Genomic DNA, 22,413 nt, shown 5'->3' with positions numbered 1-22,413 from the left:
GGGCTCGATGGCTTAAGCATAGAATTCCAAAAACATTTTTGAGCCTTGTAGGCGACACGCTGATTGAAGTAGGGAAAGAGTTTTTTGCTGAATCACAACCAGCCGCCGAGTTGACTTGGGGATTGATAACTCTGATATTTAAGAAAGGCGAACGGACTGATATAAAAAATTATCGACCGATAACATTACTGAATGTCGATTATAAAATATTTAGCAAAATGATGACATTACGATTGAAAAGCTTAGTACCAAAACTTATCAATGACACGCAGTTTGCTGTGTGTGGCAGAGATATAAACGATGGAACAGCGCTGCTTAGAGACTGTATTGAATATATTAAAAACAGAAACACCGATGGTTACATTGTATCTCTTGACATCTACAAAGCATTTGACTGCGTCGACCATGAACTCTTGGTTGAAATTCTGAAAAAATTCGGGTTTGGTGAAATTTTTACGAAAATGATTACAACTACGCTGATAAATAATCAAACATGTGTAATGATCAATGGGCACATAGGGACAGATTTTCGCGTCGAACGCGGTTTACGACAAGGAGATCCATTAAGCTTGTATTTGTTTCTGTTAGCAATGGAGCCGGTTATAATTGCTTTAAACAAGAATAAATCTATACAAGGTTTACACCTACCCGCTTCTGGCGGTAAAGTTTAACTATAAGTAAAATCAGGGAAAACGGTGGATATGACTTTATTGACATTCCATTGTATTTAGATATCTTGAAGTTAAGTTGTTAAGAAATATTACAAACTCTCGGAAACAAAATAACAGCATAAATTCACCGCTGTATTTTATTGAAAACGATATTGGCTTTACTTTGCCTAAAGTACACAACCCGTAAATAATTCTGTGTTGCATGCTTCACAATCCACGTCATATTATAGCAAAGTAGTTCATATTCTGAAACGTTACGGCATTATCACAGGTGAAATTACTGAAAAAAACAACCGAAGAAATTTACAGGAGAATTGTAAACGAGAGGAATGCACAAGTACTAAGGTACCTGTACCGAATAAGGTCCACCTAACACTTTTTTGAAAATAACTCAAGAACCATAAATGAGAATAGACTGAAAAATCGTATTGTATTAGTGAGGGTATATGACTACAACATATTCAAACCACAATAACTGACAACCCCTCAAAAAAATTTTATAAAGAAATTAAAAATTCCAAAAAATGGGCCTTATTAGGAGCATAGGCTCCTAATAAGGCCCACCAATTTTGTGAGTATTTTGATTCAAAACATAGTAATAGACAACATATAACATTATTAGAAATTTCACATTTTAAGTTGTACAAACATTTAAAAAGATTCCACTAGGCGCATCAAAGTAATTGCAACAATTTGCCAACTGATGACTGGAACCACTCTTGAAGTCTGGACATCAATTAGCCAAGCATCTTGTATGGGCCTTATTAGGCGCATGTGGCATCCACGAAAAAAACGTCACATTTTTATCATCAGAAAAGTTTTAGCAAAAAAAAGTGCATTATCCTTTTCAATACTAAGTTGGTTGTTACATGAAAACTTCAGCCGGCAGACAACAGTTCATTTAACCGGCCAAATTCTCACTTACTTTTTTTCTAAATTAACAAAACCACCTTAACTGCAAGCATCAAATTTTTGTTGTGCTCTAGCGAATCGGTTGATCACGTGACAAGGATGAAATCTGGTAAACCATCATGAATTTATATTAGTTTTTATGTAGGGACAAAATCTTTTATTTATTTGCACGGGTTTGCGAAATATGAGCAGTGGGCCTTATTAGGGACCGGGCCTTATTCGGTACAGGTACCTTAGTACTTGTGTTCCCCATAAATATGCAAAAGATGTGAAGTGGTATTCACAATAATGTGCTGTCCAATTAATTATTTAAAAGCATTTGGTTACAAGATGGTATGGAATTTGTTACCTTTACGTATTAATGAGCGTATTGCACGTACACAAAAAAACATCAAAATTCCCATTATGTGAACTTTGCGATCAAGATGTATATCTACTGTTTTATGAATTTGTAGGTATACAACCCATATGGGATTATGAAAACGTGATAATATTTAACATAGCCTTTGTTTTATTGACGAAACTTTCTCCACAAATCTGCCTTGTTTTGAATTTGGTTTCACTAAAACAACTTTGTGTCTGTGAAATCAATATGAAGGCAGCAACATTATTGTTAAGCATTTCAAGATACTGAAATCCAATTCCGGAAACTTCCCGCTTGTAAGGCTAATCACATTCACCAACAAAGGCACTAGTCATTTTTGCGGAAAACAAAACGTAGAATAATATCAAGTTCCGATCACCACCGGGAAATTAACCATAATTAAGAGCGAGATAAAGAATCGCGCGCAGCGTAATCTGCTTTGGGCAGGAGTTGTATAGGGAAGGCCGTAAAATGTGTAAATTACGTGTTTCTAAAACTTATTAAGAAAATAATAAAAAAATCACAAATGGCACAAATCATTCGTACCAACCAGTACCAAATGAAAGACCTCAAAATATATATATAAAATCACCGCTAAAAACGAACCAATAGTGATATAAAACAATAGTGCGGTTTAAATTGTAACAACCATATCGGCAGAGTTATTACACAACGTTTAGTACGTGAAATGTCATGACACTTCCATGTAGAGACAAATGTCCATTTTACACGAAACACGTTCAAGGTTTGATCCAGGCCCGTAAAAGCGCGTGATATACAACTTTGGCCCAACTGAAACCTTCAAAATATCGATTTCCTTCTCACATACAAATAGACTAATAGAGTTTTGGTAAATGAAATCAAACAAACCTTACTTTCTGCAATCGGTGCTCGTAGTGTAGTGGTTATCACGTTCGCCTTACACGCGTAAGGTCCCCAGTTCGACCCTGGGCGTGAACAGCGTTAACATGTTTTGCAAATTCATAGTTTAAGACTTAATGCAACTTTTTATAAAAATATTTAATTGCTGTTTTGATGGTCGTTCAATGTCTTCTTTTCGAAGTGTAAAAGTTATCACTTTCACCTCATTCGCGAAAGGTTCCAAATTCGATCCTGGGCGGAAACATCGTTACGTTGTTGTTTCAAAAAATATTTACATGATACAAATTTCCTTTTCAAAACCAGTTGACATTTTGCCAAGTTTAAATCAAGCAAAGAAGCTTTTGGAATTACTTCTACTGCATTACCAATCCTACAACGAGCAATGTGCACAGTGCACTCCAGTCATTCCATACTGCGATTAAGGTTAGGGTAGTGTGTACTTTTTTGGCAGCTTAAAGATTACGGTGATGACGTCATTTCTACCTCATAAAATTGTTAATTTGGTTTTGTTAAAGTGGTATTTTAAATGCTTGAAAAACGTGACTTTTTTTGAAATTTCCCCCAGAAGTTGATGACGTAAGAAGGTGATTTTTTGTGACGTCACTTCGTTTTGACACCACAATACGATGTTGTCATAGTGACGTCATTATTCGGTAACTTTGAGGTGGTTGTGCACTTGTGTATCAGATTAGATTAGGGATGCACATTTTAGAATAACGAATCCTAACTATTTTGTGGGCTTGGTGGCCATTCTATCCTAGTATCTTTTAACACAACTTTATTTTTGCTATAATAGACTTTTTCCTGGTTGTGGGTGGCATTTTTTTTACAATGCTCTAAAGGGGTGTCCAACCCGTGGCCCGCGGGCCACATTTGGCCCGCGGGAAGGTTTTGAGTGGCCCGCGCGGTATTTGCCGAAATAACTTATAAGTTATTATCAACTGGAGCGCCTACGTAATTTATGGCGAACTTACATTCCGAGAAATTGGCATTTATTGTTTGTTTACTAATTTCTGACAGCCATATGGAAAACTCGCTTCGCATTGCTACATCGTCGATCTCACCGAATATTGCCAAACTTGTTAGAGAAAAACAGTGCCTAACTTCACATTGAAATGTCGACGTGTAGTAAAAACTTTAATGAATTTACTATATCTTGGTATGTTTATTGTTCTTATAATTGTAAAAGAGGATAATACGTATTTCTAAGATTAGAATTTTGGTTTGAAGGTTTTAATTAGAAATTAGCAGTAAACACTCAAGTGGCCCGCGCAATCATTCGTAAATCGCATGTGGCCTTTTGGCCAAAAAGGTTGGACACCCCTGGTCTATACTTAACAATGGAATTTGTAGACCCATTTTGATTCTTTTTTAAATTACAAGCATTTCTGGGCACCACATCGTAACGATTTCGCTCAGGTGAGTAACATATGAATTCCTTAGCGCAATAAAGAAAAATTTTAGAAGTATGTTTCCTAGTTCTTAATTTACAGCGCATTGTATCTTATGCACTGGACTTGTTCGATACGAAGTCACGTTACATGGTCAACGTAGGATGCGAAGTTATGGTATCTGCGGCGCGTTTGGATGTAACAATTCAGTTTGTATTTACTTCTAGTTAATTAATTAACCTTTGCTTGACATGACAAACAAAATTAACCTATGTAACACGCCACAGTTAACATACAATTTCTTACGCATTTTATGTCGCATGCTTCGCTGACGACGTATCCAGACGTCACATCGAACAAATCCAGTGCGTAGGACTCAAACTGCTGTAAACTAAGAAATATAGGCAACATATTTTCAAATTATTTTTCTTTATTGCATAAAGAAATTCATATGGTATTGAGCTGAGTGAAATCATTACTATCCGAAGCGGCGAAGCCCAGAACACTTGCAATTTAAAAAAGAATCAATGTGGGTTGATATTTTCCATTGTTCAGTGTAGGCGATCGAAAACACCTTGCCACCCAGACAGCAACTCGGAAAGGGTCTATTATTGTCTTGAGTGTTTTAAGCCCTCGGGTTTTGCAGCTTTCTCCGGTTCATTAATTGTTTCTGAGCATGTTCTTTACTGTGGTGTAATTATAACAATTACCGTCTTAATTTTTGCTCTGCACAGCTTATAGAAATTTAGATATGATACAAACTATTAGGCCTAGTTTAGTATAGGGTTCAGGATAACAGGGGCTAAAACTGTTTCAAAGGCGAATATTTGTTTTATTATGCTTGCTGTCTTCCTGCTGGTAAATTATGACTGAGACCAATACTTTGTTAGAAGAATTAGAAAACTTGCACAAGTTGATATCACAAAATTGGAATGGTTAGTATCATCATACATAGCCTATTTCATACTTGTGTGTTACTTGCTGTAAAACACATAATTGATACCAGACTGCTTGCCAGTACTATTTTGTATTCGGATACGGAACACTATTATAGTATAGATCAGGGGTGGGCAAACTTGTTCAATGAAAGAGTCACTTGCGGAAAACTACAAACAGTAGCGAGCTTCAAAATCAGTAGTGTCAATACAAATATATGGTAAACAATGCATGGATAATGGATATTACTATTCAGCTAGAAGAGCCAGAAAAAAACATATCGGTGAACCGCAGTTTGCCCACCTTTGGTATAGATATTCTATGATACAACTAGCGTAGCCTTCGTGGACGTAAATTTTTAATTGGAACACGAAAAATGGCAACAGTTTTCATATTTAACAATTTTTTGATTGTTTTTGTAGTGCATACTTCATTCCTTAGCTGAGTAAATCGCATTTTGAAACACTTATTTAAGCATATGATTTCTAGAAATGTAATTATGCGTAAGGCAATGATAAAAAGTCGTATTGCTCTTGTCTTTAGTTTTAATATATTAATCTTCTTTTTTTAATACGCATGCTGTGAATTGCATAATAAAGAACCATATCACGCATGATAATTGAAATGATAACAAGACTGCTAAATGAAAACAAAAGTAATTCCCATTTTTGTTTGTGGGTATGGTTCGCTATCATCATTGCAATTATATTTGTAACTACTGATATCAACAAAATGTTATGGAAAAAATAAAAGAAATGAGTTGTTATTGCACCAACACACCATGTTGTTAAAATTTGAATTATACAACACAAATAAGTCCAAGCTATTATGATGAAGATCCTTGGTGTTTCAGAACTGATTGGAATTGCTATAATGACGGTTCAGATATATGAGGTCCAGAAACAATTATTTTACAAAATAGTTCATTAGCTATGATCATGATGACTTACCTTAAACTTGTTTAATAAGTGGTGTGATGAGGTGGGTCCTCAAAGCTTTTACTTTTTGATTTGGCTTGTTGCTAAGACGATTGAAAAGCACTATGTAGCAATAATAAAGTTATTTGCTGCCTGGCCCTTTGTACTATATCGTACAAAAAAAAAGTAGAAGTGTAATTAGTTCTGCGCTGTAGAAAGTTAGCAGTTTTGGTATCTCATAAGGCTAGCATATTTGCTGTAAAACAGGTGGAATTAAACTGCTTGGATACATTTTTCTTTATTCTGCATTTTAGATCCAGATGAAGACTTCATCAATAACAGCGTTACATTCGTTCGAGTAGTATTGGAAAAATTACATATTCCTGTAACTGACATTAATGAAAGGATTGAGAGATGTAAATGCATCGGCAGAAAAATATTTTGCTTGACTTCAGCACTTGTACAAGCCTACATACTTTATCTTGATAGTATAGCAAAGGCCATCATCCAAGATGAAGGGAAATCTTCTGAACAAGATATAATTTTGTCAGTAGTGCACCAGAATCAGATATCGTTTTTGCTATGCTTTGTTGTAAATACAGGCTTGATTAGACATTTGGAATTTCAATTATCAGTAATTGCCCCAAAGCCATGTGTACTTCCCAAGTGCAGTGATTTGGATCTATTTATCTGTTGCAGGTACTAACATAAAATATGTCTGTATCCATGAACCTGATACAAAGGATGGTCGATTCAAAATATCCGATCTAAAGGATTCAAATCCTAAGCTATCCTAAACCAAAATGTCTGTTTGAATCAAGCATTGACCTTTTTATTTCTAGACTTTGCGCATTTCTTTCAATCAGTTAATTTCCTATTTCTTTGAAAGAAACTGTGATGTATGTCATCATTGGGTCAATTATGGATTACATGCAAAAATTTACATTTAACACACAGCTACGTTTATTTGGTATCAAATCACCAATCGTCTTCTTGCTTCAGATACAGTGACCAACCTTGCAGCCATTGGGACTAAAGAAAATACTACGGTTTTATTAAGGGGGCTTTATACATTGCGTAATATGAAAATGCAACATAATGCCTAAACTAAAGAAAAAGCAAATTAATTCTAGTAATAACGTATCTTTCACACTGTAATGGTAGGCTGCTCATTTTGCACATCTTGTTCCCATAATAAAGTTAAATAAAATAGTTTTAGTTGTTGCAAACATAAACTGTATCCATTTCATTTTTTTTAAAATGCAAAGTATGTTCAAGTATATATAAACTGTAAGTTTATGTTCTTAAAATGTTTCTTAAAAGTTGTTAATGCTAATACAGTACTAAAAGTTGTTAATACTGTATTAGTGAAAACTTGGTGCACATTAAAACCCCTGTGCTGCCAATAGGAAGACTACCTGAAATGTATATTTAAACACCACATTAGAAGAGTAGAATAAATGAATTAGCGCTAATATTATGCATAATTTTACAATTTAGACACTCTGGTGTTTTAATGCAACTCACTTGCGGTTCTTTTCCAAACATTACTGATTTATTAATGCATGTATTCGAGTTGCTAACCTAGCAAGTCAATTATGTTTGATTTGCTTGTTAATTTTCAGTAAGGTTGTTTAGCTGATTTGCTGAAAGTGACAACTCCAGTAAAGAATTTGATATTTTGAATATTGAATCAAATGATTAAAACTATTTTGGACCAAATCAAAAATATACAATATATATTTACCGAAAATTAATTAAATTGACTTGCCCATCCCTAGAATCAGGTATTATAGATTTATCAATATATCATATATATAATTGTCAAATTTTCCAGTGCCCAAAATTTGCATAACGTGATACATCAAAAAATTCATTTATTTACATTGCTAAACAAATGGTCTAATATTTATTTTATTTCAATTCGCATGTTTTGAAAGTTGTGCTTCATAATTTTTTATTTTTGTTTTTTCAGGCACATCATTTCGTTGTGCCACAATGAAGTTATCCGCAACTTACTTCTACCAAAGAATTTACATCCACTTCTGGCTGCGCTAATGCAACTGGCGTATTCTTCAAAATTTTCCGATATAGTATGGTTAATTTATGTTATATTTTAAAGTTGTACGGTAATAATGCTCATAAATATTTACAATTCGTTATGGTATGGTATCTTGTTATGGTATCTTTAAGATTTTATTTCTTTTTGATATGATTAAGGTGGCAATGATAAGTAAATTGGCAGGTTGCTAATAAATCAGGTTTTTGTATTTATAGCCTAATATGGTACAGTTTAGCATATTGTGTGGCAATAATATTTAATTAAGTTATTAATGTCGTTACCAAAAATGCTTAGATCCAGAAGTTGATTACACTGCAACACGACAAATTTAACAGCATTACCCTTTTCGGTCACTTATGTGCAATACACAATGCTTTGTTGAACATTTCAATCTAGTTTGTTTCCAATGGTTATGATGCATGTTTCATATGCATGCTTGGTAGACGTTTATATGGCTACCCATTACCCAAATATGATCAATTCCATTCTGTAAGAATAACTTGGTCGAACTGAGTGTAGTTTTTGGTCTGCTATGAAGCTTGACTGCTTGTGACAACTCAGTAGTGCATTGTACAAGGTTGAAGTCTAAACCCATGTATATTGCAGCAATCACTACAACGCTTCCTTAACATCAGAGATAGAATGTAGCCGAAATTAGATTAAAACATCTCTTGCTATCAGAATATGTTAAAATCCTAATTAATTATCCACGTTTTGTCTACCATTCCTTGGCCATGGAAGCTGAAAAGATTAATGTAGTAATAAAGAAACCATATCAATACCATATTTATTCGTTTTGCTTTAGAGTTTAAGGTTTAATTGTAACATTATTTAAAATTAAATTTTTCAGTTGGAACACAGTGCACGCCGATGGTGTCTCTCAGCTTTAGCTCATCTTTTAACGAAATGGTCCAAGCTAGAGGATGTGGTCACCAGTCTTCTCATGCTGCAAGGTTCCACTTCTCGATCAGCTCCAGCATGGCTCCTTAATGCTTGTGGCAAACTGCTCTCTAAATGCCTGTTGAAGAAAAACGGAGTTGTTTGTGTAATTTCTGTCCTGATTTCTACTTTAGGTAAGAAATATTGTTGCTTTTTAAAATTAGTTACCAGCACATGAAGGATTTATGTAAGCCATGCACAGTATGCATGTTTTGTTTTGTAGATTCTGAAATGAGTGCGTGGAAAAAGGCGGAATTAATTTCTCATATTCTTTCAACCACCCCACATGGTGCATCCGGAAAAAAAGAGTACTACATAAATATTTGTTCCCAAATCATTGCACTATTCCAATCGGATGACTTGAATATTGTGTTAGTATCATAAAATTACTATGAATTTCATGTGAAGAAATGATGAATTTTGAATGTGAAAAATATTTTACACGTAACATAATTTGCGCATTGCATTAGGCTAAAATAAAGGCACTCGATTTATTTTCATAAAAAGTTATGAAGTTTTACTTAAAATATAATTCAAAATTTTACTAACTTAACATGCAGTGCAAGTACTTGCATACAGTTTGTCACCAGTGTTACTGAGACTACTGGGAATTGTTCTGAAAATTATATAGACGAGAATTTGTGATAGAGTTGCAATTAGCTTAATCGTTATTATGTGAGCATAATTTTCAGTATTTGGTGTAGCTAACTACTTACATAGTTTAGTTTTTTTTTTGAATTGTGTAAACAAAGCTACATTTGCTTCAATTTACAAAAATATTCATTTGAGATTTTCAAAGCTGTTTTTAAGATACATACTACATGCACCCCAAATACTAGTACTTGTTAATGTTCTTGATGTTTTGTCAGCACTAAATACAGTATACAGTACAATTTATGAACATTAAACTTCACCTTCAAATGTAACCTAGATGTGTTGCTTAAAGTGACAATTACAGTTAAATGCTACAATATTACTGTATATACTCGAGTATAGGTTGAGATTTACGCAACTGATTTTCACCTCAAAAATCAGGGGTCGACCTATACACGAGACAAGCCCCAGTAAAACCTTCAGCTGACAGCACGGTGACAGACACATACATGAATTTGAACCATGAATTTATTGCGCTTACTAGCCATTTCGTATCAATAACTTCACAACAACTCGTACGCCTGCTGTTTGCATGAGACGAATATCACATGACAAAAGTAGGGGTCGACTTATACTCGAGTATATACGGTAGTTGATACTCACAGAATCTCAAGCTACTTATTTAATTTAATTATAATATACATTTTGCCAATTTTGATTAAAATTTTAATTTGCATACTATTGTTTTTGCAGAAAAGATTCTGAAAGTTTCTGGCAGGTTTTGGTGGAAACTGTATTTTCACTTTATAAAAAATCTCTTGATTTAACAAGAGCTTATTTTTTCAAGCCTCTCTTTCGACCCTTTGAATCATGCTATGAAATAAAAGAGTCAGGTAATATCATTGCTGTTTTGCTGTTTTGCTGTTTCTTGATCAATGCCGGTAGAGGTTTTGTTTCTTTATTTCCTTTGTTAATGAATTTCCTTTTAGCTTTATGCACACAAATGTATGAAAATGACTTTTCTGGAAATTTTAAGAAACCAATAAAATATAGTGATATAAAATAAAGTTCATTTTTTTGTATATAAATATTATAATGAATAAAAAGGAATATTCTAGCAGCATTCTTGTAAAGTTGAAATATTCCTATTCCCAAACATTTAAATCTTTCAGACCACAATAAAAGGATACATAGAATTTATATTGTAAATAACGTTGAATAAGCTTTGATTAGCAAAATATGAGTTTGTACATACATACTTTCAATCACCATCATTCATCCATCCATGAACAATGTCAAAACTGGTTACCTTTATTAGCAGCTGGCACGGCTGACAAACCTACTGTAATTCTAGCTGAAAAAGCAGTATTATTATTGTAACTTAGTGGTTCCAAACCTTTTTCTGAGCTGAGTTTGACCCACTTTTCATATATGCTTAATATCCACAGCCTCTTTCTCCGACCTATATCCTATGACTGTCTGTAGTAATTTAATTGTATTCAGTAATAGATATTTAATTAAGTCAATTATGAAAAACCTCTGCAATTTTATTCATTCCATTGCTGAGCTCTAGCCAAGCTCATTTGACATCATGTTTATGTCAAGCGCTTTTGCTACTAACCCAGTATATATTAATTTACACCGCCAATTCTGACATCAAAATGGGGTTGTTTCATTTGAATGCAAAGATGAAATAACATTGCTTCATGATATTTTCCGAAAACCAGTGAAGTGGACGAAAGGAAGCTTTGTGGGATAAGATAATCATTTTGTGAGATTTCGTGTGCACTTCCACTCAACTTATTTCCCTCTAAATTTTGCTCTATGGCTCCCAGGTTGGGAAACACAGATGTAGTGTCATAAATCATAGTTATGAGTAGGGTTAGTTTAGATATCAATAATATTTACTATCCGGATAACGGATATATCCAGATATTCTTGTTTTAGCTAACCGGTTAACTGGATAATAAACGGTAAGCACAAAGCGACCTTTTTATACTAACTTCTAATAAAAGATAATGTGTCGATTGAAAAGACGTTTAAGTGTGAAGTAGTTTTTTTTTTATGAAAAAACACATATGTATCCACAATTTCACAAATTCTTAATGTTTAATTAGCATTTTTGTATTTTTATAATTTATTTTTAAATTTGGTAAACTCGGAAGCGTACAATCTCAAACAGCTTTCTTCAGAAAACCACCCAGTCGTACTGCATTTACTAAAGTGTTAATACCTGAAGAATAACTTTTAATTCTACTTGCACGTTTCAATCGATTTGTGTATTGTTTGTGACATAATAGAACGAATTCTTTCAACATTTAACGCCTTATAGAGAAAAAAGCCATGAATTAAGCTTTTAATTAAGTCCGACATGGAGTCAAACACCACTTCTGTTTTGCTAGACTGCTCATTTCTGAAAACAGAAGAGTTCAAAATTTGCTAAAAAGGCATGAAAACGCACTAGTTAATAACATTATGTATTTTTTATCCGGTTAATCGTCAAAATTTTATCCAGATATCAGGTAGCCCAAAATGCCTCGGTTAACAGATATCCGGATAATCCAACCCTATTTATGAGATCACGGCAAAATTCTGTACAATTTATAAATGCAGATATGTTGCCTTATTTAAAAACTTTTATCCTAGTTCCTAGATGTAATGGCATAGAATTAATACTATTTGCTTACGGTACATATCTTAATTTTTGAACACAGGTGAATTAAATAATCTTGGACAGTCATTAAAAGTCTTGCATCAGCTGTTTGTATTATATCAACATCCTGACAAAAACTCAGTTGCAAAAGATGTCATGATTCCCTATTTGTCAGGCTTTTTTTCTTTGTACTGTTTTTCAAGGTATGACTACTCTATATATTATATTTAGTATTTAATAATTTCACTCATCTTTATTTGTCGTGTGTTAATAGGGCATTGACAATTGTGTTAACTACCAACCTGGTTTGTCACAGATGATTTAAAAATTTTTGTCTATTTAAGTTTAATTACATAAAATAGGATACACAAATAAAATACTCCTTTTTTTAGAAACACCGTCAGTTACTTGCAATCATTGTTATGTGATTTGATCATGGCCTGCTTGCAAATATTTGAGGGCAGAGATGCAGCATGTCTTCTGCTTTGTCTATGTGGCATCAAGGACCCTGACCATGCCAGTCTTATTTCACAAATCAAAAATGTAGTGCCTGGCCTTTATTTCTCATTTAATGAAGACAATGATGTTAACTTGTCATACGAGGATCCACAAGTGAGGTACATTTTAAATCCTACTTTTGCTGTGCTGTACTCTTCATTCGTTCCAATGTTAGAGTTAGCAATTCCATACCTAGATATTCCCAAACTAATCATGTTGCGCTTGAAATATGAAAAAGTTGTTTGGCAGACCAGAAATGTATCTTTGCAACAAACATTCAAAGTGATTCGTAATTTATCAAAAAAGTAATTATGTGCACGTTTTTGTGTCGTACTGTCATTATGCTACAAGAAGACTTACAGAAACACCAACATTTGATATACCTGTATGCTGTATTAACAATGTCTTGGACAGTGTTTCATCCCATAAACGCGTATTAGATCGGTTTTATCAGACACTAGGGGTGCAATCTGATAAAAAAAAATCAAGAAGCTCTTGTCTGGGACAAGTGTAAGGAAGGGTAGGATTGCCAACACCATTTATCACGGTTTAGAATGGAGCGACTATAATTTAATTTACCTCAAATTTGGTATGTAAAAATGAATACTGTGAGCCTGCAGTAAGGTAGACATTCCGCTTATGATGACTGATCAAAATATATTTTAGGTCACATTTTAGAATTTCGTGGCACAACAAATTGCCTCTTGTGGCGTATGTGTTACTGCTCCAGTATAAAGTGGAATAAAATCACTGAAATAGACAGTTAGACACTTCTTTGTTGGCTTCATTTCATATAATCCACTTCTATCTATCTACTCTGCAAGAGCTTTACCAGATTATCAGCCCCACAATTAACAAGACTGCTAATAGCAACTTTAAATCAAACTTCAATAGTAAGATACTGGTAATTTTAATAAAAGAAACTTATTTTTTATACATATTTTTGCCTTTACCTAGGACGCCTGAATATGTGTTAGCAGATCAAGACAACAAAGTCCAATCCATTATGGAAATCATGACTCTCTGCAAAGATAAACAACTTGCTACACATGTATTGATACAACTGATTAAGGTATAGAGACAAGCATGTACTGGTATACAAGTATGCATTAAAATAGAGAAGATAGGTGTTCTGTGTTTTTGTGATATGTTAATGTATGTACCGTACACCTACCTATATATAACCCACTTAACAAGTAATTTGATACTTTTTACCTCACGATTGAACATAATTTCAGAACATGGATCAACTTGATGAAATTGAAGAAAGCCAGAGTTCCAATAAACTGATGATGAGTGGAGACAAAGTATCAGATCTCCTGCAGCAGGGAGAAAGTCAGTTAATTACTTTCGCCTTACTTATGTCAATATGTGAGACATCAGACCCAAGGCAGCTTTTAACTGATGTCGATGAAATTTGTTCCTTTATAAAGGTTGGCTTTGAGATGTTTTTTTTAAACAGTGATTTAATTGTGTTTTCTAAACGGGTTATTTTCGTTCATTCTTTTGCTTAGCAAAGGTACACAATAAATAAATACAACATTTTATGCGAGAAACCGAGGAGTAGACTGGAGGCTTTTAACTTCCCTATGTGCAGAAATGTGCTAAAGGAACTAAACTAAAAACACTTAATGTGAAAAACTCTATATTGTAGAAAATTCAACTATAGTAGTAAAAACATAAATTTTCACCCAACTGTTAGAATTATTGAAAACAATGCGTTGTTTAGCTATGAGCTACTTCTAAACAATGTTGCATTTTTGAAGAAAGTGTCATCCATTTCATGATCTAATTTTTACAGATTGTGTTGGGGAAATCGGTAAAAAAGGACTCGGAAACATTTCACGTTGAAACTCTGAAGACATGCTTTGCTGTTCTAGGCATTTGTATGTTGAATGAACTAACCAGAAGTGAACAACACGCCATGCAGGATTTGATACCCTTACTGCAGGTAAGATCATTTATTGGCAGTCTTTAGCAGCAAATTCTAAAACAATTAAATACGAATACTTTATGTTTTGCTAGGGATCCGTTTATCGTTTATACATATCAGAATTCAGAATCATTCAATTTAAACTGATGATGTCGTATGTTAGAAACCATCATATAAATTTAATTGGACATGAATATAATTCAGTATATCTCTAATACCGTACCAATAAATGAGTTTTGTAAGCTCCTATACGTTATTTTAATAAAACCTGGACTTGATCAACAGGACATTGCAGCACATGAAGGTCTTGATAGGAATGAGAGAGAAACTGCATCTGATCTCGCAATCGCCATCGCCACAAATGGAGTTTGCTCAGACTTGGACATGACGTCATTTTCAAAGTCGCTTCAGGTTTGTAACATTTTCTGCAATCTTACACAACCAACAATTCACCGTATTGATAATAATTTTTATCAGGATTGGTCTGTTGGAAGCGTCCTGGTTCGAATTTGAAATTGTTTTTTAAGGACTTTTTCTTACAGCCGCTGTTTGCAGAAGTTATTCTTTAATGGGCGGGTGCTTTATGTGTTAAAGTGGCGGCTTTACTGGCTTATGGTCATGACAATCAATAACAGAGCTAATGAATTTTTCGATATACTGTTTTATTATGTCAACCCCAGGATGTATAACTTTTTATTTCAGTTTACTTTCTGCAGTTGCAGATGGAAAAACTGGATATCAAACCCGGTGGACCAGAATACTCTAATATATGCGCGCACAGTTCCGATGAGTCATCCAATGACGAGGATATCAATATTTTCCACCAACAAACTGGTACATATCAAAACACAAAGAGAACACCACCGCTAATTGAAGAAATACCTGAAAGCAAGCCACTGCAAGCCGAGGAACATAATGAGTACAAGGAGAAGGTTTACAACCTGCAAGAACAATACGCAGCAATATCTGCGACTGAGACAGATAACAGTGTCAGTTCAGTCAGTGAAGCTTTATCTGATGTCTATGATCCAAGTCCACCTGTTAGGTACATCTTTGACACCTACACTTTACAGTCTTCATTATTTTGTTTTTCCAGAATTGTTTCTACTTACTTGAACATGCGTTTCCAGTACTGTTAATTATTATTTTTGTCGATAATAACTTGTGGTTTCTTATATCAAACTACCGAATCACACCAACGCAATTGAATGCTTTGGTCTGTGGTACTATTTTTTGATCTATAAATGGTAATTATAGTTAAACGTTTATTGTTTCCGAAAGAGATTTTGAAATCCTAATTTTCTGTATTTTTGCAGAGCTGCTGCGTTTCGTTTTCTAACCGATAGTTTCAAGAGTGGTTTAAAAGAAGCGAAAGACAAAGAAGAAAGCATCTACAGAATATTCTTGGAACGACTAGAAACCGAAAATGAACCATTCGTATATCTCTCCGCCGTTCAGGGTTTGGCAGAATTGGCAAACAGAACAAAGATTAACCCTGGCAGATGGAAAAGGTAAGCAAAAGTAACTATACACAACTGTATGACGTTAAATGCTTGTTGCCCATGATATGACAAAGGAGTTAAACGCAACCCTTGTTTTGCATTTCCCGTGCAGCCTACTGGATCGCTTGATCGACGAATATGACAAGTATATTGGTTCCAACGACGAGGAAGCCGATGTGAAAGCTGCCAAACTCGGGGAAGTGCTTGTACGAGTAGCTAGGCAATTGGGTACGATATTTCTTTAGTTAACGAAAAACAGGCGCTTGCTTTACCTTCAGATGTACCTATTTCTTTTTACTGTCATTGCATATTATTTTTACTGTTTAATTCTTCAAATTTTCAGGCGACTTTGCGCCGCTTCAAAGCCGAAAGTTAATTCCCGTATTTTTTCGTGGAGCTTGCAGCAAGCGGCCTCACGTACGAGCAAGCTGTCTATCCAATTTAGGAGAACTTTGTTCTAAGCTACATCACAGCCTTTCGTCGTTCAGTCATGAGGTACACTGCGCTGCCATTAACAGAAACCATACTCGAACAGAAAAGTTTTTAGTATTTCGTCGGCTATACGTATTGTCAGGTATCTTTATACTTCTAATGTATTTTTTAGCTGTCGGAATGCGTTTGTAACATTGCTCGCACAGACCAGGATGTCATTGTACGTCGTTCTGCAATTCATGTCATCAGAAGCTTACTGGACGCCTTGGGACCGCGCATTTTACAGGTGCTATCAAGTTAGCTACATAGATACGATGATCAGATCCTACCACATCTAGTAATGACAGATGTTTGATTTCTAATATAACAATTGTTCCTGTTTTTTAGGTTTTTCCTGATAACGTCAAGCAGTTTTATGCTGCCCTCAAACACGGATATGACATAGATGACGACGACGTTGTACAATTGCATGCTCAGTTGGCTCTGGAGTCTCTTGATAACATCATGCGTGACGTCATATTTAATGAAAACACTCGTAAACATCAGCACCCACATAAAAAGATTGTTGTATTGCCATAATTTGGTCACTTTTGCTATTGCTTGTATTATTTAGCTAATTTGTTGAAACTGCAATGCATGCTTTGTAGTAAACATAAGCTTAACTAATAATTAATTTAACTTTGTGGATTGTTGGATAATGTTGTTTTTGTACCACTGTGGTGTCTATCTAGCAAATTGTTCAATTATTTCGTAAACTTATATTACGTGCATCTCGACTGTGCTTTCTATAATGCATTTTCTTTCTCTTGTGCTTTATATTGTTCAATCATGTCTTGAATTGCCGGATTTTAGGAAAAGGTGAACAAAACATTTTCGCTGTTCTGTTATAAATATTTTATTGATCATAATATCTGGTCCCGATTGCAAGAATCACTGAAGCAGAAATGTTTGTAAAAACTAAGTTGAAACACTTCAGGGTAACAAGAATATGTTTCTAATATTTTTATTGCGGTAGACATGGTAAACGTAGCTTCAACTGTTTTAAATAATTAATATTGCTGCTCAATCCAAAAAAATCTTGGTCTTAAGGCCAGGATCTAAGTAACTACATATCATTGGCTTCCTCTCTGCCAGTATCAGAGAAACATGTAAGAAACTATGAAGCAGTTACCAGTGCATTAAGAAGAGCAAGATATTCTTCCCACAAATACACATTTGCAATGTTACGCGAACATAAGGAAGACTTCTAACGACGTTCTATTTCGAGCAGCATAAGTACCATTAAATACATAAGGAAAACGTCAGCATTCGTGCTGTGTTCCATTAAATGAATGCTTGAGGTCTGTCGTGGAGCCGTGCACTTCCCTTTCTGTGTTATCCTTGCTTTGATCGGTTCTAGATTTGACGTAAGTGACACCGGGAAGTGAAGCGGGACGAGTTTGGTTTGAGGTAGATGGTGGGGTTTTAGCACCCTGGTTAACAAGTACAGTACTGCTTTCTTTATCCACGATTTGCCTGTTCACTTTCTCCGACGCTTTGGAACCAGGTGTTTTCTCTAAGAGTTCATCCATACCTCCAATGACGATAGAACCATTAGGAGCCGAAAGGTTTGGAGAAGCACCCAGTTGTTCACTTCTTGTAGTTTCATTCCCAACTCGTTCTTTCTTTTTGCTTCTTCTTTTGACGCACTTGTTAACCACCAACGATATTAACTTCGACAAGATGGCGATAGAAATGGCAAATGCAAAGAAAAGAAGGATTTGTGAAACCGTACTCGACTCCTGTGCAATTTCTGGCGTTGTAGTTGTGGTAGCACTAGCTGTAGTTGCTGGCAAAAATCAAAAAAAATTCTTTATTTAAAATCCGGAATATTCTTCCCGTCTAACATAAGAATAAGTTTAAAAAAAAGTAGTAGCGTTGGAAACGGTACAGGCAAAATAATCAAGTAAAAATGCATGGCGACATAATTGCTAGGGTTAAAACTGGCCGAAATAAGTCCAACTTACAGGTAAACGTGTGCTAACACAATAGTGCTAAAATTTGAATATTCAGCTATTAAAGTCATAATTATAGCCTGGATTCGAAAAGGAGTTGCTTAGAGTCACTGCCTATTTCGTACATGGTCTTCAAATCTTGGATCTAGCGTTACCACTCCTACATTATAAACCAAAACTAGTTACTTAAGTCAAAATAATCCATTCAATGCCAAAAGACTTTATAAATTTTGATATGGTTTGCCTTACCTGACATTTCGTTGATTTTGGATTTCGGTCATAGCTTTCTCTTATAAACACTGTAGCAAATCTGACGCTACTCCCTAGCAAGTGCAAGTACGGACAACATAGAAGCTGACCTCCACACAGATATTTTCACATACGCATTAGCGTCTAACAGCAAAACTGTAAGTAACAGCAACGGTAAACCAAAAAAATGTAACTATTATATCCTAATTAACGTTGATCCTTTACCTGCTTTACTATAAAGTAAATCACGTCCTATTATCTGCATTGTTCTTACATTTAACCTCAATATTCAAGTGCTGGTATCACCAAAAGTTATAATCTCAAGGCTTTGTGTCGTATGGTAAGTAGGTACCGTAACGAAATAGCTGTGAATGTATTATTTATACTGTAGTGCGAGGCGACGTGGTTGCTATCTCTTTAATCTGCGCCAATACAAAAACAATCGTGAAAGTATCGCTCTTCGGCTTTGATTTGAAATCCGATACGTAGTTTGTACATGTGTTGGTTAAAATCGGAGAAAGCGTTTTGAAATGATGATGAATTGCCCACGTATTAATCAATTGTTCCTCTTGTAATAGTATAAACAAAGTGTGAAGGCTAGTTATATCAAATCTTACTTTTATACTGTGTTGCTATTAGATAACCGTACTTTGCCTTTGTTGTATTGTTTTAAATGACGTCATTAACAACATTCTTTTGTACTTCATATACACATAATCAAAATTCTTCACTTAACAAAATGGAATGGTCATGCCTAGAATCGCCTCACACCTAAACTTTTGTTTTAAATCGTCCAGCTTTCACAGTGAGAACAATGGTGTTTTCCAGCAAGCAACCGGACGCTCTGTTTTCCTTTGTCCCACAAGCTGCGTTCTCATTGGAGTTTACGCGGTGGTGATGTAATAGTGGTATTTACACTTTACAGTAATACTTGGTATTTACAGGTTGTATTAGATTCAAGTAAGTTTAATATTAAAAAACACTTCTAACACATACCACCGTTAAATGTTTAAAACTTACCTGCAGTTAATTCAATTAGGCAGTTATCGCCCAAAATGTGCCGTAGATTTGCAACATCTCTTAATCTATTTATGGGTTATTAGACAGTCACAAAATGAAATCAAACCTTTGGCGTTTAATTCAAAAACACAGCCGACAAATGCATCTTGGAGTTTTATAATAAAATAGGTCAATAAGATGTCTCGGTCGCGTGTCCAACCAAAGGTTGCTTAGAAAAACATAAGTGTAGTAGTTGTCACCTCGAAACGCGTTTTCTTTTTGGAATCTCACTGTTTGTAATGGTTCTAAATATCATTAATGTCTAAACTCTAAGTCTAAACCATTGATTCCCAAACTGTGTGCCGCTACAGATTCTCAGGTGTGCCGCGAATCTTTTCGGAATTTTGAAAAATAACTGTATAAATATTTAAAATAAGGCATGCAGACAAGTATGTGCGACTTAAGAGCGCTCTAACTGCTTAAATAGCTGATAAATAAGCACTAAGCCTCCAATAAGCACATCCATCGCATTAACACGTGAAAATTAATTTTTAAAGCAACTATTCTTCTCCTGTAAGTGAGCCTCAGACGTTTTATAATTTTTCTAGTGTGCCACAAGCTGAAAAAGTTTGGGAACCTCTACTCTAAACCATTACGCTGAATTTCTATTTATTTAGGAACGCCTTTTCACTCAAGTTTTCAGTACTTCAAGCCGAAAAACTTGTAGTGGCCGTTTGAGAAGAAACTACTTGTCGCCAGCTGGCGCTAATGAGCCGAGTAGTTCCAGTGAACAAAAAGTTGTCTAATAGCTTGATATAGCTTTGTCGCTTTCTCCCTAATTTTTTCCGTTTTCAATTTATCGTAACTTTTTGTTTATAGCAGCAAATGATATCAGGAATGTGTTAAATTTATAGGCTTGGAAAACGCTTTGCTTTGTGGACTTCATGAAAATTGGTTGCGTATTGCAAAGTGGGTTTCCGTTTATCAGCAAGTTACGCAGACACTGTATCTAACAAATTGCTAAATATTATAATAAATATTATGATAAAATAGCGAATTAAAAATTGGAATTGGCAGTGCAAAATGTGAAACATTTGTCATTGTGAAGGCGCAAAGTATTGTACATAATTGTCACAGAGAGCTGTTTTCTAAATTGAAGACGATTACTAGGATTTTCTTTTATAATATCAATGCTAAAGTTTTCTGAAAACGTCAAAACATTTTCTGCGGAGGCAAGTTAAAATGCTAATTAAATCTGTAAAAATTGCTTTATTGTATTTGAAACGACAAATAATTTTTCATATTTCGTTGTCGATTACGTCTTTACAAGACATTCTAGTTACAATCGATGTTGTCAATCCTAGACTATGAATGAGCAGAAAACACAATTACAAAGCGAATAAGGAGAAACAGTTAACTTGGTTTATTAAATAAATATCCAAGTCCATTCATTGTAACCGAATTCATCAAATTGCAAAACTTTTAACAACAATTCACGTGTTGTGCATAGACGAGCACCGCATGCTACATTTACTCTCTTAATTAAATTGTATAATAGCTTTTGATAAAGTCAGTAAAGCGGGGTCCAAATATTACAAAAAATGGTTTTATTAACTCGAAGACAACTGTTTTGAATAAACCCTTATACGACCATGGTTGTACTGAGTTTTACATGTGGAGGAAATCTAAAGCTGTGCTATTGTTAAGATTTTATTCGTCTCTGACCGGTTGGCGTATAAAGTCGACGTCGAAGACAAATTTTGATTAATTGCATGAAAAGGTCTGCTTTTATTGTCCTTCATTGTCGCAGTCGGATCGATAAATAATTAATCGCAGTGATTAATGCGCACAACTCGTGATTATCCAAACCAGTAGCGATGTTCGACGGCTAGACGCCATCGCTGTAATGAAAAGGAACAATGCAATATTGCCAGCAATCAATCATGGGTTTAGTGGCCGTGCTAGTTTTTAACAGCAAATATTAATTTATTAAGAAACTTAATTTATTTGGCCACTTTTTAAACCTTCTCGTTTTTGTCACTTTTCTCTGTACATTTGCGCATGCTAGTAACAACTGGAATGATCTTTTAGATCCAATTGCGCTTTTGGCGAAAAAAAAAACAATTGAATAAGAACGTTAGCTCCCGTTTCGTAGTCTTGGTGAATACTTTCAAATTTATGCAAAACCGTGTTATGAACTCCGTTTCTCACTTATTATGTGGTTGCTCGTCATCGTGTTTTTGTTTGTAGCGTTTTAACAATGAGCGCCTTTTGCGCTTTTGCTCTAATATATTTTGATCACATTGTTTAGCGCTCTCGTTAAATATGAAGTTGTGCGTTTTTCTGGGGAACGGTTAGTCGGTACCTAGCTAAGACCAATTAAATGTGGCCTTTTAAAGATCATCGGTTTGTTTTATTACCGTGACGATGCTTCACGTATACATTTACTCACAATTAAAGATGTTGCGGTTCGCCGTAAACGTGA

The 22,413-nt window shown here is 34.8% G+C and overlaps 2 protein-coding genes and 1 non-coding gene across 4 annotated transcripts; 2 read left to right on the top strand and 1 right to left on the bottom strand.

The window, feature by feature from the left end:
• The first annotated feature begins 2,834 nt into the window (after positions 1–2,834).
• On the top strand, positions 2,835–2,907 carry Trnav-uac (transfer RNA valine (anticodon UAC)). Its single transcript has one exon. It is a non-coding gene; the product is annotated as a tRNA-Val (tRNA).
• Positions 2,908–4,994: 2,087 nt separating this feature from the next.
• On the top strand, positions 4,995–17,559 carry LOC143452206 (transport and Golgi organization protein 6 homolog). Of its 2 annotated transcripts, none has more exons than XM_076953077.1 (18): positions 4,995–5,155; positions 6,388–6,772; positions 8,049–8,166; positions 8,986–9,208; positions 9,298–9,445; positions 10,422–10,561; positions 12,383–12,524; positions 12,714–12,938; positions 13,777–13,891; positions 14,058–14,252; positions 14,621–14,770; positions 15,038–15,163; positions 15,475–15,797; positions 16,069–16,263; positions 16,367–16,482; positions 16,598–16,749; positions 16,859–16,972; positions 17,074–17,559. In XM_076953077.1, the coding sequence occupies exons 1-18, from the start codon at positions 5,086–5,088 to the stop codon at positions 17,263–17,265; spliced, it is 3,129 nt and encodes a 1,042-aa protein (XP_076809192.1). In that variant the 5' UTR covers positions 4,995–5,085; the 3' UTR covers positions 17,266–17,559. The 2 variants fall into 2 exon arrangements, with proteins under 2 accessions (XP_076809192.1, XP_076809191.1); XM_076953076.1 differs by having other exon boundaries at positions 15,469–15,797; positions 17,074–17,558.
• Positions 17,560–17,573: 14 nt separating this feature from the next.
• On the bottom strand, positions 17,574–19,882 carry LOC143452207 (uncharacterized). The gene is made up of 2 exons (XM_076953078.1): positions 18,930–19,882; positions 17,574–18,514 (listed from the first exon to the last, which is right to left on the bottom strand). Exons 1-2 carry the CDS (start codon positions 18,934–18,936, stop codon positions 17,988–17,990), a joined length of 534 nt encoding a protein of 177 aa, XP_076809193.1. The 5' UTR covers positions 18,937–19,882; the 3' UTR covers positions 17,574–17,987.
• Positions 19,883–22,413: the final 2,531 nt, after the last annotated feature.

This window comes from Clavelina lepadiformis, chromosome 4, assembly GCF_947623445.1.
Source record: "Clavelina lepadiformis chromosome 4, kaClaLepa1.1, whole genome shotgun sequence".
Lineage (NCBI taxonomy): Eukaryota > Metazoa > Chordata > Ascidiacea > Aplousobranchia > Clavelinidae > Clavelina > Clavelina lepadiformis.
Note: the sequence above shows the minus strand (reverse complement) of the source record. Positions and strands in the feature narration are given on the sequence as shown.

Bases quoted from the DNA above. Each gene is read 5' to 3' on its own strand.
- LOC143452206 (XM_076953076.1), top strand. From the start codon at position 5,086: ATGACTGAGACCAATACTTTGTTAGAAGAATTAGAAAACTTGCACAAG. The intron at 16,483-16,597 runs GTACGATATTTC...TCAAATTTTCAG, and splicing joins ACGAGTAGCTAGGCAATTGG to GCGACTTTGCGCCGCTTCAA. The intron at 16,750-16,858 runs GTACACTGCGCT...TGTATTTTTTAG, and splicing joins TTTCGTCGTTCAGTCATGAG to CTGTCGGAATGCGTTTGTAA.